Raw genomic sequence first — 17,198 nt, forward strand, 5'->3', positions numbered from 1 at the left:
GGGGTTTGGGATATTGGCAGTTTGGAGGGATATATTGTGTATTTTTTATATGTATATACTGTACTTCTAAACTGTTGTATTCTGGGCACCTTTGCAAAAACAGTGATTATGTGTGAGTGAGGTGAAAGTGCTGAATGGTGATGAAAGTATTTTCTTTTTGGGGATTTTCTTTCTTTTTGGGTTACCCTGCCTCAGTGGGAGACAGCCAATTTGTTGAAAAAAAAAAAATTGCAACATCTGCCACATTGCTCCCCTATCCACTATCATATGCCTTTTCTAAATCCATAAATGCAGTATGTGTATTTACAATACAGAATTAAACTAGTGAAAGACCAGAAAACAGAACAGTAGAAACGATCATTAAAAACAAAATTAGTTCCACAACTAAGATTTTTTAACCCATCAGAAGTTTTCAATGCAAAGAATAAGAGGCAGTCACCCTTGGCGATGTATGTGTGTGTTGTGTGTGGATTGCTGATCCACCCCAGCATCCCTTGGACCATTTACAAAGTCACAGTGTGACTTTGTAAATGGTCCAAGTCGGACCAAAACATCGGCGTAAGCTCCTCTCTTCTATGTGCGGGTTATTTGTGTATCGTTCCAGTCACAGTATTGTGCCTTTTTTTGTTATTTATGTTTTTATGATATTTATATTGTTTATTATGTCATAGTAGATCAATTGTGATAGGCAAATAAGCCATAGTGTTGATATTAGCATAATAATAAAGCATATTCCCCTGCATCACGAGACTGAGCTCATGGCAACTGACAGTGGCTCTAAAGCCACCTTACCTTTTATGAACAATGTACTGTGTATGTGCTTTACACAACGAGAAACATTTCTTTTATTCATTGGAACCATGGCTAGGGCTAAAAGTAAGCAGGTTATAAATGTAAATGGATGAAAAGAAATTGGAATGACTTTTGCATCAAGTAGCACCATCAAACAGTACCAGTAGGTTGGTGTGGGGACCCTGGAAATTTGAAATTATGCTAGCCGAAATTAGTGCCATATAACTGATGGAACCGGATGTCTGATTGCTGGATTTGTGATGGCAGACCTGTATGATCTTGCTCACAAGAATGTGTATATTAACCTTTTCAGTGTCAGCAGGCCCTCTCCTAAACTTGTTCTCAGGGTCGGAAATTTTTCAAAAATAAAACAAAAAAAATATTGTAAACAGCCTGTACTGTCTGCACAGACAGCCTATGCTGTCTGCCAGCTTAGTTCATATTTCACGGCACTCAGGTGCTGCCCTCTCTAGGCCTGTCCAGGTCAGTGGGACGCTGGTCCCACTCGCTCTCACTCACTCAGCAGCCTCGACTCAGACAACAGGCCTACTCCTCTCTCCCTCGTGGGCATGGCCCTCCCGGGCCATGGGCACTTAACACACAAGCCTGTGTTACCACCATGACTTTGCAAATAAAGTAAGAAGCCTCCGCAGACTTATCATTGAAACCCGCTCTGCAAGAGCCACCAAATATACTGGTTATAATATTTATTTTTTCTTATGAAATGACAGAGAATCTTTTCCCGATCATAATGAAACCAAGAGCATGATATTTGATGGAAAACTTATTATTATGCTCTCACGAAGTTAGCAGTCTCGACGATGTTTACTCATCGGTGATTTCGCCCACTTTGAGACCCATTTTCGGCCAATTCCAATGTACCAGTCGACAAAAATCATACTATTTCGCTAGAACTCCATTTTTTCTATCGAATGAGTGCAAGAAACCACCCATTTACCAATTTCAACTATCCAATAAAGTAGTCAGAAATTGGCAATTTTGCCAATTTCACACAAATTTCAAAAGATGCCAATTTCCAAATAGGGTCCAGAATAAACAAGACAGACATTCCTGGCACTAAAATAACATTTCCTCTGTTCATTACTCATGTCCCCAGGCCTCTGTTACATTTCTTTTGCTTTCCACTTTGAATTTTTATTCTCATAAAAAATAGAAGAGTCATGTTATGCAGACTACTGCATTAATGTAGAAATGGTGTAGAAATGGTATAAATAATATCAGCGCACTTGTGAAAGAATATTAGACTCACCAGTTGATGTGTATTGGACGCATGGCATGATTTGTTTACCTTTGAACTTTGGCAAAAATCGAACATTTCTGCTACTCTGAGCTCAATTTCAAGGTACTTTTCATTGTGAAATCAATCAAAATCATCTCAATTTCTGTAATATGTCTTCCATTCTATAAAATGAGACCAGGAAAACTAGAATACATCCATAAATAGCATACGAAAATATACTGCAAATTCGGTTTTAAACCCAAAACACAGTCAGAGTTTTTTTTTTCTCATTATGCACTATGTGCGGCAGGATTTTTTTTTTATACTGCGCACGCTGACCACATAGACCCATTCTTTCATATGTAGGCCTACCAGCTTTCTCTCGCCAGATTTGAAGGCGCTAGAATTTATGCGTACTAGTACGGCACCAACCCTGAAAGGGTTAAATAGGGAGTGCTTTTACTTAAGAAAACTGGTTAGATGTTTGCTATTAATTTTTGGAGAGATATTCTGGGTACACATAAATGTTATAACAGCCTGTGATACATATACAGTAATACCCGGGTTTTCGTCCTTTATCTGTTCCAGGTTGGCTGAAATCCGAAATGGACGAAAATCGAAGTAATATTTCCCATAAGAAATAATGTAAATCCAATTAATCCATGCCATACACCCAAAAATATTAACCAAAAATACATTTAATAGAGAACAACTATAGTTTTACACACAGAAAACAATGAGAAATAAATATAAAGCACTAATTTTAATGGATAAATGAACATATAAATTAGTTTTACCTTTACTGAAGACTCTTGTTGGCAAATTCTTTACGAGATCCACATGCAACTGCCTTGCCTTTTCGCAAATTATCGCCATCACAACAGTATCTCTCGCAAACTGTTTTTTGTTGATCCACACCGGCAACAACTTCTCAACATGTTCAATAGTTTGCCATCACTACCACCCTCTACCACCATCACTACCAACCTCTACCACCATCACTACCACCCTCTACCACCATCACAACCACTACTACTCTCTACCACCATCACTACCACCCTCTACCACCATTAGTAACACTCTCTACCACCATCACTACCACACTCTACCACAATCACTACCACCCTCTACCTTTGTAGAGGGTGGTAGTGATATTTCTTAACAAAACTTTGCAATTCATTCTACAAGTTCTTTCTTGAATTCTATCGTGTTTCTCACCTTCTTTACCAAAGGGCTGGCACTCTGAACTTTCTTTGGCCCCATGGTGGCTTATTTCACAGTCGCACTCAATAAACAATGAATGAATGCACGGAGCATTGCTAACTCAATGAGAGACATAGGCAGACCGAGTCTGGTACGCCTGAGAAGCGGCATCCAGGGTGGGTGGATGCATCTGACACGGATGATTTCAGAGCGGATGTACGAAACCCGGGGGAAAATTTCGCTGAAAAAAGCACTTGATATTCAAATTGTATGATTTCTGCACCAGATGAAAACTGGGGGTAAACTGTACAGTATATATACATTCCATTAACCACAGTCATGCCATATATAATAAACAAAACCCCTTACCTTCGAATTATGTTTAATCTGGAGTAATTTTTGTTTTTTCTGCCCTAGGTTAGTGGTGAGTGCCAAGACAGACAAATACAACTGCCACAATGAAATAGCTTGCAAGAAGTGTAGTTTTTGTAGAATTATAGGGAGATGCGAGATGGCTTTTGAGGTAACAAAACAAAAATTAATGAAAACATTTTGGAAGGAAGTTAATAAATGAACTTAGAATCTACTTTGGCTAATGCAAAACAAAAGTTTGCTAATAGTTGTACTACTTACGTAGGCCTCTCATTACGTCACCCTCTGCATCAATGAGGGTTTTACCCTGCTCCAATGTGATGACCTTGGCTAGGTCGTGCTGTAAGAAATTTTATGACATTAGTATACCTTTAATTGGAGAAAAAAAAAAACAGGGAAGAAGCCAAGACAGCCAAGTTCAATTCCTCATTTTAGACAAATAATTAACAGTAATAGTACAGTGGACCCCCGGTTAACGATATTTTTTCATTCCAGAAGTATGTTCAGGTGCCAGTACTGACCGAATTTGTTCCCATAAGGAATATTGTGAAGTAGATTAGTCCATTTCAGACCCCCAAACATACACGTACAAACGCACTTACATAAATACACTTACATAATTAGTCGCATTGAGAGGTGATCATTAAGCGGGGGTCCACTGTATAATAGTTTTTATTTATTCCTCTGATCAATGAACTATCAACAATAAATAAATATGTTCACCTGTAAAGAAATAAATATTATGAATCAAGTCATCAAAGATACATTTAGTGGACTGTTTTGTATAACTGTGAACTTGCCTCACCTTTGGAATACTTATATACCTTCTTGGAAAAAATTATGATTATTACAGGTACAACACTGATTTTTTTGGCAACAGAAGGACCGGCACCTATTTTAGTTTGAAAAAAAAAAAATTGAATTTGTGAAATTCTTAGTGTATTCTGCTAAAAATTAACCCTAGCTATGGCTAGGTTTAATAACTACAAAATTAACTTGTTAATAGCCATACCTATTTACATGTTAATCAAAGTGCTAGAACATTCCTTTGTGACAGAACAAGAGCTAAGCAATTTTTATTTGATTCATGAAAATTTACACAGGGAAGGATTAAAGCACATGAAACAAATCTGCTTTCATGAAATTTAAATAAAAATAGCCAAGAAGAATGTGCATTACAGCACCAGGCCTACATCTGAAAATCCTATGACTTCAACTTCAAGTACTTTGGATATCCTCCCTGTAACATCAAAAATTCATGATAAAACAGTCAGTATGAAATAGACAATAATCCTGACAGCTCTCAACCCTACAGTTCCAGTAAAATTTTAAAATTTATCTCCTTGGGAGTGGTAGTTCTGCAATATTCTTTTAGAGTTGTATTAATAAACATGTTTCATTTATTGAAGTTTCTAGCAGTCCATGGTGGATCAGAGGTGTAGTGTTGAATTCTTATTATGTGACCTTTGTTGGTCCAGCAAAATCGATATTCTGACAAAATCAATATTCCGGCAAGGCCTAGGAACCAAGGATGCAGGAAAATCGGTATTGTACCGCATTTATAATTTTTTTATTTATAACTTTTTAACACCAGCTATTTCCCACCTTTGTTGGTCCAGCAAAATTGATATTCTGACAAAATCAATATTCCGGCAAGGCCTAGGAACCAAGGATGCAGGAAAATCGGTACTGTACCGCATTTATATTTTTTTTATTTATAACTTTTTAACACCAGCTATTTCCCACCATGGTAAGGTGGCCCAAAAAAAGAAACACTTTCACTATGACTCATTATCATCATCTTGCCATTGTGAGTGATGGTGAAAGTCTTTTTTCTGTTTTGGTTCACCCTACCTAGGTGAGAGATGGCTGTGCTCAAAATTAAAATAATTTATAATTATCACCATAAACAAAAGCTTTAAAGGTTAAAGAGCTGACACAGTTTTGTGTCTTAATGCATGCTCACTTTAATATGCTTTACACACTCAATAATTTAATTTTACTCTTTAACCTAAATTAAATATATTTCATCTTGTGAAATAGTGCAAAGTATCTGCATTGGTGATAGTGTATTAAAACATAATGGATTTACTATTTTTCATTAGAAACAGAACCTGTATTTAATTCAGTACATAGTTAACTCAGCACATAGTTAACTCAACAAAGAAGCCACTGTCAACTCAGTATAATCCATTGAAAAGCTCTGTATTTTCACTTACAATATTATCTTTAAGGATTTGTTGATACTTGAGCATGACTTGCTGGCGGGTTAAGACAGAAGTTTCCGACCAAGTCTTAAAAGCTGTCTTGGCAGCATCAACAGCAGCCTGCATCTCATTCTGAGTTGTTTTGGGTACCCGGGTCACAACCTTTGAAGAGAACATACAGTATATAAATGCAATCCATATACCAATTTTTTCTTAATTGTTACTAATAAAAGGTAATCTCATTAATAACAGTGTCCTATGCTGCATCCTGCTCACCATTTTCTCACATGAATTATTCTTATAGCCTAAATCTTGGTTTAATCTTTTAATTACTTTTACATTATCATTCTACCTCTAACGTGATGTATTTCTTCGCAGAGACTGTGACTGATACTTAGTAATTAGAAAATGTTGTGTAACTCAGACAGCACTGAGACTAGGCTATTGCAGACCATCATGAATTTACATGTGTAAGGTGAATTGTAAATGAACCTGCTGTCTTTAGTGAGTTACATTTAAGGAGCTGTGAACAGAGCTTTTTGAAAAGAGCCTTTTAAATGTGATTGATACTTATGCAACAATTTGTGCTGTAAATATCACCAGCATGTTCTCATTCCAGCATTAAAGTTGCCACTGTTAAACCAGTGTATGTGCTTGAGCCTTCCATATAATTCACACATGGACATCCACCATGCTTAAAAGAAATGCACAGTTTTAGCTCAATCTACTGATAATTGTAAGAGAAATTTGTTACATAAATTATACACAGTAATATACCTAGCATTGCTCATAAAAATTATCAAAAAATTTTGGGTGAAAATTAAATTCCAGCCAGAATAAATTTACATACATATATAAGATATGGTAGGAATGTAGCACACAGTTACTCTTGAGGAAATAATTATATAGTGATGACAAGTCAGAATAAGCATAGATCTGTTCCTGTTGCTACAAATAGGCAATTATAGTGAAACTGTCAAGAGTAATAACAGAGCAAAATAATAACAAAACTAGGGGAATACAATGCAGAAATGTTAATAGATCTTGTCTTCAAAAAGAAAACTAAAAATAAACTTCGGCACAGTCAGCTTTTGCAGGCAGAGACCAATGAAACCATAAAGCATGAATTATGATTTAAATATTTTTTACAGATTAAAACTCAAAAATAATACTGTACTCACTTCATTGGTTGCTGGATTATGAACATCGATAAAGTCTTTAGTTTTACTGTTGATAAACTGGCCATTGATGAAGAGTTTCGTGGCCGGTGCAGCAGTACTAGAGTGCCTGCATAAACTAAATCTTGGAGTAATCTGAAAATCAAGAATATTAATATAAAACAAAACAATAGCCAGTTTTAAATCATCCATAACAATGAAGAACTGAACCAATGCAAAATTGCTTTAATTAAAAGAAATAAGCAGTTGTAAGATCTCATTGCACATGTACAGAATGGCCCAAACTTCACCCTATTGTAGAAAGATTTAAGTTGGAATGTCAAAGAATTGGCAGCAGATATGCAGGGGCAAAGCCAGGATCTGAATCTGAGGGATTAATCACAAAAAAGGTTACACTACATTATTCATTCACCCTGACTTATATGCCATTTTACAAGGTTAGAGCAAGAATTATGGTATATTATTAACCCACAGGGATGCTAAATTAAAATAACTCAAGAAAGCCAACTGTGGTACATTAGTTGGCTATACATATAGGTATATACCTATTTACTGCTAGGTGAACTGGAGCAACATTTGCAAGTATATTTCTTCTGGATATGTATAGTTTAGATTTCTTTTCCTTTCCATGACTGCACAAGATGTAGTGTGTGATCACTCTTGTTCTGTTGGCTCAGTGATGTCTATTGGCACTGCTGGTCTTTCACTGTAATCTTCATTTCTGGATTTCTTTTACTTCTAAGGAAAACTTGCCCAGCATGTCCACCTGCCCCAGGATTAAACACAGGTCTTTCACTTGTGAACCGAAAGGGCTACCACTGACCCACGAGCTAATACCACACAGAATGGGTTTCCATTTGAGGTACTAGGGTCTAGTCTGAGCTGAAAGACTTTGACAGTGCAATTAAAATATCGTCCAGCACTGTACCATGGGTTCAGTATCTAAGGCAGCCTGAAATATTCCTTCCAACAAGGCTGGCGTTACTTTTATAGTGGAACTACAAATATACCAATTAAACATAATAATTCTGGTAGTCAATAACATGCAAGACAGGGGATTATTATTATAATCAAGGGGGAAGCGCTAAACCCGGAGGATTATACAGCGCCTGGGGGGGGGATGTGGAAGGCATTCAGGCTTAATTCGGGGAACTGGAGCACAGATCCAATTCCCTAAATCAAGAGCCCCTCACCAACATCAAGGAACCTTCCTTGAGGGGCAAGACAGGGGAGAACATGCAACATATGCAATAAAATATGTAATATAACGTTTGGGTTACTATAATATTCCGGCATTACCAGCTAATTATTTTGTGTGAATAACTGGCACTGTTAAGTTTACCTGCAATTGCTAAACAAAAAAATAAATTTGATATATTAAGTGTATCATCATGATACAACAAAATTAACACAATAAATGCACAGTATAACTCGGCGACACTTGCCACTGGCATTTACCAAACACATGTCACAGGGCAAATATATCAACAAAAGTGGAATCCCTAACTACCATACAACAAAATTACTAAAATTACAGTTTATACCTTAAAAGAGCGTAGAATAAGTGTCACCGCCATTGTAACAACCAGCTCAAAGTGTATCCCAGACACCAGCTGATCAGTCCCAGAGTAAACATCTCAGAGCCACATCTTCATTTTTTTAGCCAAATTTATTCAGCTTACTCACCAATTTAACTTACACTGTCGCAAGCAGACAAGGATTAAATAAAAATTATCATATACTGAGGCACAGGAGTGGATATTTATTGGGAAAGTAACTATTCCATGCTATAATTATTGAGATTTGGCAGACGGCAAAGAAGCCGGGGACCTAGTAAGTGATGCTGCAGTGTGATTGGTGGGTGGGGAGGTGTGTGCGTGAGCCCTAGTCTACCAATCAGAAGGGTATAATCCACAAATTCTTGTCGCCACCCTAGCATTATCCCACTCAGGCATCATCCGCCAAATCCCACTCGGGCATCATCCGCCAAATCCCACTCGGGCATCATCCGCCAAATCCCACTCGGGCATCATCCACCAAATCCCACTCGGGCATCATCCACCAAATCACACTCGGGCATCATCCACCAAATCACACTCAGGCATCATCCAGGCATCATCATCTGGAATACCCTACCTGAGAACTCGAGAACTGCAGACACATTCATCACCTTCAAAACTACCATTAGAAAACATCTTATCTCCCTGATAAACCCCGTCAACTAACTACACGAATACCACCTGGTGGTTCACACTTACACTCACTCACTCATTTGACCATAAACAGAAATATTAATCTCAATCTTAAAATAATGAATCCTGTGATACTCCAATACTGAAACTATGTACTGTGCCAAAACAAAAGCATTTACATTGCTAAACTCACAAACTAGTATTTAGTCACTTAGCCATAATACCAACTTACCTCATAATTTGTAATATTTTACAATTAAGAATAAAACTAAGTATGCCCGAAATGCCTAGCCATGCTAAGCGTTCTAGTGGTACACTCTGTAATCACAGTTTTACTACATGTAAACCACACAATAACCAAATTTCTGTAAACTCAGCATTGTAATCCTTATAGAGAATAAACTTTGAATTGAATTGAATTGAATTGAATCCATCAAATCCCACTCGGGTATCATCCACCAAATCCTACTTGAGCATCATCCACCAAATCACACTCAGACATCATCCACCAAATCCCACACAGTCCGTGGGAATCTTTGAATTTTCCTAAATTCAGAATATATAAATTTGAATTATATAATAACTGTATATTAAAATGTGATGCTGATTTAACCCTTGGATAAATTTCGAGTGAGGGGGATGGGGAACAGCAGGGTGAGTGACGTAGGGGAGACGCCTTTTGTAATTTGCGAGCACTAGTTGTTGCGGAAAATTTTGCTAATAATCCGGCGTCTACGAGGACAAGCTGGGGTGTTTCGGCCTGAATTTGTAATAGGGACACGTGTTAATGTCCCCTGCTGAACAATTGGGATGGGAAATTTGCGGGACCTTAATTAATAAGTGTGAATGGAGGAAAGTAAGGGATACAATCGTCACTCACAGGGAAGTGCACAATTAGTCCTTGCATTTAGATCTCTAGCTGGCCAGTGTAGGGGCTAGGTGTCAGGAAGGTGTTGTGGTGTGATCCATCTTCTTCTTGATTCGCCGGTACTCTCCCGGCCCAGGCCTTTTCCAGATGGTGACCCTGTCTTGGGAGTGTGAGACCTATGTCTGTCATGGGAGGAGGTACAAGTACGTCCCTATCTTCTTGGACCAACTGTCCCCAGGCCTAGCCCCATTCCCCGCCCTCACGGGGCTCATGGGGAGAAGCTAGACCTCTGGTCTGCCATCTTCCCTTCCCCAGGGGGGCTCGTGGGAATGACAGTCTTGTGAGCTGTAGGTGGTAGCAAGCTCTGGCTCTGGCACCTTCCCGCCCAAAAAGGGCTCGTGGGAGTAGTGTCAGGGGATGTGTGATCATCTACAGTAATTTAATGGTAAATGATAATACGAATTTCCTTTCTAATAACTATTGTAATTTATGTCCAATAATTATATTCTGTGCACCCAGCAAGCATAATCATATACAGTCCACATTTTATAATTTACCATTATTGGCATTAATATTTAATATTGTAATTATTAATTTAATATTAGGTCTAGCTATTTGTGCGAGTGGTGAGAAATTGGATATCGAGGGAGGTACAGTCCTGCGATCTATTGTGACTTAAGTCCCACTTATCTCACCCAACTACTTGCACGTAATAATTCAGGTAATATCCTGTAAGCCTCGTGCAGGTAATTTACTCACATAATAATAATTCACACAGGGATTATCCACCAGATCCCACACAGGCATCATCCACCAAATGCCACACAGGCATCATCCACCAAATCCCATTCAGGTGAACATAGACAGCAGGCGTTTCCATAAAGCACCTGCTGTCCATGTTCACCCATCAGTAAAATAGGTACGTGGGTGTTAATTAATCGACTTGTGTGGTAAGTAAATTTATTCGGGTATACACTAACACTGTTACATAGATTATCATACATAGCAGCATGTGTGTAGAGATCCTAGGATAAATCCCTCCCCCCCCCCAAAAAAAAAAGTCAAAGTGACTTACTTCCACTGGGTTTAGTTTAATATGTTTATTATGCACCCCATACCCATCCTGTGGGCGGTAGTCAAAAGATTACAGAGGTACATAATGGTGCAGGGACTGGACCCCAAAGTTTTGATAGCTGAGCAAGTTACAAAGGTAATGACTCCAGGTAGATCTGGTCACAATCATGACAAGTTACAAAAGTATTTACAGATTACTGAGGTACATAATGGGTCCAGGGACTGGGCCCCCAAAGTTTTGATAGATGAACTAGGTACAAAGGTAATGAACCCTGGGTCGCATCCTGGGACAAAATTAACCTAATTTGCCCGAAATGCTCTACATAACAAGAGACTTTCTGTATATAGTTGAGACAGACAGGAGCGACCTGTTCTAAACCCATGTTGCCCTGGGTTGTGTAACTGATGGGTTTCTAGATGCGTGGTGATCTTGCTTCTTAGGACCCTTTCAAAGATTTTTATGATATGGGATGTTAGTGCTATTGGTCTGTAGTTCTTTGCTGTTGCTTTACTGCCCCCTTTGTGGAGTGGGGCTATGTCTGTTGTTTTTAGTAACTGTGGGACGACCCCCGTGTCCATGCTCCCTCTCCATAGGATGGAAAAGGCTCGTGATAGGGGCTTCTTGCAGTTCTTGATGAACACAGAGTTCCATGAGTCTGGCCCTGGGGCAGAGTGCATGGGCATGTCATTTATCGCCTGTTCGAAGTCATTTGGCGTCAGGATAACATCGGATAGGCTTGTGTTAATCAAATTTTGTGGCTCTCTCATAAAAAATTCATTTTGATCTTCGACTCTCAGTCCTACTGTTGTTCTCGATATACTTGATGTTACCTCCCTCGTGACTAATCTCATTATGCTAGGCTTGTATACCTTGTACATATACTTGTAGAAATTATTATTATTATTATTATTATTATTATTATTATTATTATTATCATCATCATTTACCAAATCCCATTCAGGCATCATCTACCAGTAACTACCTAGGCATTATTCAACAATTACCTTTCAGGTGCCATCCACCAATTATTCCACCTGATGTCATCCACAAATTATACCACCCAGGTGTCATCCAATAATTACTTACCAACTGCCAACTAGGCCTCATCTAGGAATAAATAAGCCATCCCTCAAGACAACAAAAGAAACTGTAAATGACAGGTTAAAAAACGAAAGCGAAAATAATTTTATGGTAAACTATATATTTTTCTAGAACATGACTAAATAATAATAGGTGAATGTGTATTTACGGTAGGTACACATAGGTGATAAGTTAAAGTTACAATTTATTTACGTACACCAAGGATGAAACATAATTATGAGTAACCTTTAGAGCAGAACTAAGCTACTTATAAAGACATTATACAGGTGGGTGTTAAATCTGTTAATAGATCTTAGATCTATTAACTGTTAATGGTTCAGGGGATTATCGTTCTCACGGACCTGCCTCGGAATACGCTTTCTAAATTGAAAAAGGAAATACAGGGTATTTCACTCGTAAGAGGCCCTGAGTTGGTACTCCCGAAGTTGTAATCGTCTTGTTTGCATATTATGTCTGTAGTAACGATAACTCGGGGCATCCTACAGGTGAAATGTTTTGTACTAATTAACATGGAAGGAGGAGGGAATAACGCTCTTCGGCTTTCTTTAAAGTATCCTAGATTAAATCAATATAAAGTAAAACTTTTGAGTGCCTAAAACATCTGGCTTAGTGTAATCTGCACACTTGAGAACTAGAGTCGTCACTAGTTTCTGGTTCACGGTGCGTTGCTCCCGAAGACCTTGACGTTAAAGACATTAGTGGGGCAAGAATGTTGGCAAATCCTGGCACGAAATTGTTTAAACAAGGTAAATCCTAGAAAAACCTCAAGTCACGAACTGTTTGAGAAACCCGCCAATGTTGTATGATATTTATCTTTGTTGGGTCTGTCTCTCTTCCTCTCCAGACTACATAACCCGGGTAGGACACTTTTCGTTTGCAGAGATGACATTTGGAGCTCTTTGACTTCAAATATACTGCTTTAGCCGAAGAATATACTGCACTTCTGATTAGTCCCGACACCCCAACTGCCTTACATTGCATAAAGCACTTCGAGACCATTCCTTCGCATCCACCTTCTTCAGGCTTGTAGTTCCCAATCATATCTGTCCATATCTGTAGTCTGGGTTCCTGTCTGAGTAGTATGGAGAATACAATGTAATTTATGCCTGTTAGAAGTATGTATACTGAGGCCTCGTATCTGTTCCTTCACCTGCTCATAGTGAACCGACTTCACCTTCCTTAATTAGATTGAGTACAACAGCAGTAGTACAATTTACCTTGTTATTCTCGGGTAGGACCACGGAGGGTGTCTTCGTGTGTCTTCCAGGTTTAGATCTGCCACAAGAATCTCTGGTATAAAATGGCTCTGAGTCATGTTACCAGTTGATATTGCCTGGCGACGTTTCCAGATGTTATCTAGCGTAGATTCGCTATCACCCAAGCACTACTTCTCCCGGCAGGTGATTTCTAACTATATTAACAACAGTAGTTGAAAGCTATAACCCTATATCTCCAACAGATGTAATAGCTATTTGATGCGTAGCCGGAAACACGTACTTGTTTACCGCACTAAAAATCACCCAAGGAGAGCATTTGTAGCAAAGGGACCTACAATCAGTGATAACTTTATCAGGTACACTTGTACACTTCCTCGTTAATGTAATTATCTAATCAGCCAATCACATAGCAGCATCTTAATGCTTGAAAGCATGCAGACATGGTCAAGAGGTTTAGTTGTTGTTCAGACCGAAAAACAATGGGGAAGAAATGTGATCTAAGTGACTTTGACGGTGAAATGATTTTTGGTGCCAGACGGGGTAGACTGAGTATCTCAGAAACTGATTTCATGGATTTTTCACACACAACAGTCTCTAGAATTTACGGAAAATGGTGTGAAATGCACAAGACAATCAGTGAGCGCAGGAGTTTCGCGGGCGAGAACGTCTTGATGATGATGATGATGATGATGATGATGATGATGATGATGATGATGATGATGATGATGATGATGATGATGATGATGATGATGATGATGATAAAAATAATAAACAAATAAATAATAATATGTATTTCTTTTTTTCAGTATACAGGTACTGTAGTTTACATGTTATAGAATATTGTTAGGCACAAAAGCAAGCCACTAGCATGCGGACAAACTACCGAGAGAGGTCAATGGCCAAACTGGTTTAGGCTAACAGGAAGTTTTCAGTAACTCAATCATGCATTTCAACATTGGTATGCAGAAAAGCATCTCTGAACACACAACACGTCGAACTTTGAAGTGGATGGGTTGGGCAACAGATCACACTGGTTTCCACTCTTATCAGCTAAGAACAGGAAACTGAGGATACAGTGGGTACAGGCTCATCAAAAGTACACAGTTGAAGATTGGAAAAGCTTTGCCTGATGTCAGGAATCGTGATTTTTACTGTGATATGCAGATAGTAAAGTCAGAATTTAGCGTAAACCTTTGGGATGTAGTGGAACGGGAAATTTGCAGCATAAATGTCCACAAATCTGCAACAACTGTGTGATGTTATCAAAACAATATGGAAACTGCCAGGCACACCATCTAAAGGGGACAAAAAGATACAAAACATCCAGGCCATGGGAAAACCTGGGTAGCCACAGCCACTCAAGAGGGAGAGGTTTTTTAGTGCCAGGAAGGAAAAAACACTGGCAGGAAATGGCAGAAATCGTACACCAAATCCAGTCATTCCTGGAGTGGAACCACAGTCGATGGCCTCCACTCCACACCAACAGATACAGATACTAATGCCGGAAAAAAAATCCCCCCCCCCAGTACCAACAATACCACCAATCCGATGACATTCTTCTTTGCAAATATACAGGGTCTAAAGCCAGAAACAAACAACAAAATATCTTTCATCCGTGGACTGCTTGCAGAGGCAAAGGCAATGTTCGCGGCTTTCACTGAGACCCACATAAAGGATCACTTGGACAACGAAATATGGATCCCAGGTTACAACCTATACAGATGTGACAGAGTGAACAGGCAAAAAGGGGGGGGGGTTGGCCTGTACATTGCAGAGTCACTTGTTTGCACAGAACTGCTTAATGCCTCAAATGATGTAGTGGAAGTTTTAGCAGTAAAGATCGAGAACCAAAACCTAGTCATTGTGGTAGTCTACAAGCCTCCGGATGCAATATCCCAGCAATTCCAGGAACAGCTGTTAAAAATTGACCACTGTCTGGAAAATCTTCCAGCTCCTGCACCCAACATCTTGCTCCAGGGAGATTTCAACTTAAGGCACCTAAATTGGAGGAATATATCAAATAATGTTGTTGCAGTAATAACACCAGGAGGCAGCTCTGATGAAAACTCACACTCACACGAGCTTTTAAATCTCTGCACAAAATTCAATTTAAACCAGCAAATAATAGAGCCTACTAGACTGGAGAATACACTAGACCTCATCTTCACTAACAATGATGATCTGATAAGAAATGTCACCATATCAAAAACAATATACTCAGATCACAACATAATTGAGGTTCAGACATGTATGAACGGAGCCCCAGACCGACATAATGAGATTAGTCACGAGGGAGCATTCACCAAATTCAACTTCAATAACAAAAACACAAAGTGGGACCAAGTAAACCAAGTCCTAACCGATATAAGCTGGGAAGATATACTAAGCAACACAGACCCCCAACTTATGCCTAGAACAGATTAAACCATACCCCGGCCGGGATTGAACCCGCGGTCAGAGAGTGGCACTCGATGTATGCACAAGGCTACATTCCTCTAAGAAAAAGGAGTAGTAGATGTAAAATAGAAAGAGACAGGCGCTCCCTTTACAGGCGACGGAAAAGAATAACAGAGCGGCTAAAAGAGGTCAATGTATCTGAAATGCGTAGGGAGACACTGGTCAGAGAAATAGCAAGCATCGAACTTAAGCTAAAGGAATCTTATAGGAGTCAGGAATCGCGGGAAGAACTAAAAGCCATAAATGAAATCGAAAGAAACCCAAAGTATTTCTTCTCCTATGCCAAATCAAAGTCGAGAACAATGTCCAGTATTGGGCCCCTACTTAAACAAGATGGGTCCTACACAGATGACAGCAAGGAAATGAGTGAGCTACTCAAGTCCCAATATGACTCAGTTTTTAGCAAGCCGCTAACCAGACAGAGTCGAAGATCAAAATGAATTTTTTATGAGACCCACAGAATTTGGTTAACACAAGCCTATCCGATGTTATCCTGAAGTCAAATGACTTCGAACAGGCGATAAATGACATACCCATGCACTCTGCCCCAAGGGCCAGACTCATGGAACTCCGTGTTCATCAAGAACTGCAAGAAGCCCCTATCACGAGCCTTTACCATCCTATGGAGAGGGAGCATGGACAAGGGGGTCGTCCCACAGTTACTAAAAACAACAGACAAAGCCCCACTCCACAAAGGGGGGAGTAAAACAACAGCAAAGAACTACAGACCGATAGCACTAACATCCCATATCATAAAAATCTTTGAAAGGGTCCTAAGAAGCAAGATCACCACCCATCTAGAAACCCATCAGTTACACAACCCAGGGCAACATGGGTTTAGAACAGGTCGCTCCTGTCTGTCTCAACTATTGGATCACTACGACAAGGTCCTAGATGCACTAGATGACAAAAAGAATGCAGATGTAATATATACAGACTTTGCAAAAGCCTTCGACAAGTGTGACCATGGCGTAATAGCGCACAAAATGCGTGCTAAAGGAATTACAGGAAAAGTCGGTCGATGGATCTATAATTTCCTCACTAACAGAACGCAGAGAGTAGTAGTCAACAGAGTAAAGTCCGAGGCAGCTACGGTGAAAAGCTCTGTTCCACAAGGCACAGTACTCGCTCCCATCTTGTTCCTCATCCTCATATCTGATACAGACAAGGATGTCAGCCACAGCACCGTGTCTTCCTTTGCAGACACCCGAATCTGCATGACAGTGTCTTCCATTGCAGACACTGCAAGGCTCCAGGCGGACATCAACCAAATCTTTCAGTGGGTTGCAGAAAACA

General features: G+C 39.3%; 1 protein-coding gene across 5 annotated transcripts in view; it reads right to left on the reverse strand.

Moving 5' to 3' along the window:
* The window catches only part of LOC128691094 (probable methylmalonate-semialdehyde/malonate-semialdehyde dehydrogenase [acylating], mitochondrial), a 52,010-nt gene extending 38,542 nt beyond the window's left edge, over positions 1–13,468 (reverse strand). For 4 of the 5 annotated variants that reach the window (XR_011392484.1, XR_011392485.1, XR_011392483.1 and 1 more), the window contains exons 1-4: positions 8,537–8,680; positions 6,996–7,127; positions 5,827–5,976; positions 3,869–3,947 (exon numbers count right to left, since the gene is read on the reverse strand). Coding sequence is in view for 2 of the 5 variants with exons in the window: in XM_053779893.2 (XP_053635868.1) it covers positions 3,869–3,947; positions 5,827–5,976; positions 6,996–7,127; positions 8,537–8,569 (394 nt within the window). In the remaining 3 variants the exon portion in view is untranslated. Of the gene's footprint in view, positions 1–3,868; positions 3,948–5,826; positions 5,977–6,995; positions 7,128–8,536; positions 8,681–13,445 lie in introns of those variants that run through there. The other variant, XM_053779894.2, reaches the window with a different exon arrangement.
* Positions 13,469–17,198: the final 3,730 nt, after the last annotated feature.

Source organism: Cherax quadricarinatus, chromosome 27 (genome assembly GCF_038502225.1).
Source record: "Cherax quadricarinatus isolate ZL_2023a chromosome 27, ASM3850222v1, whole genome shotgun sequence".
In the NCBI taxonomy this organism is placed as follows: domain Eukaryota; kingdom Metazoa; phylum Arthropoda; class Malacostraca; order Decapoda; family Parastacidae; genus Cherax; species Cherax quadricarinatus.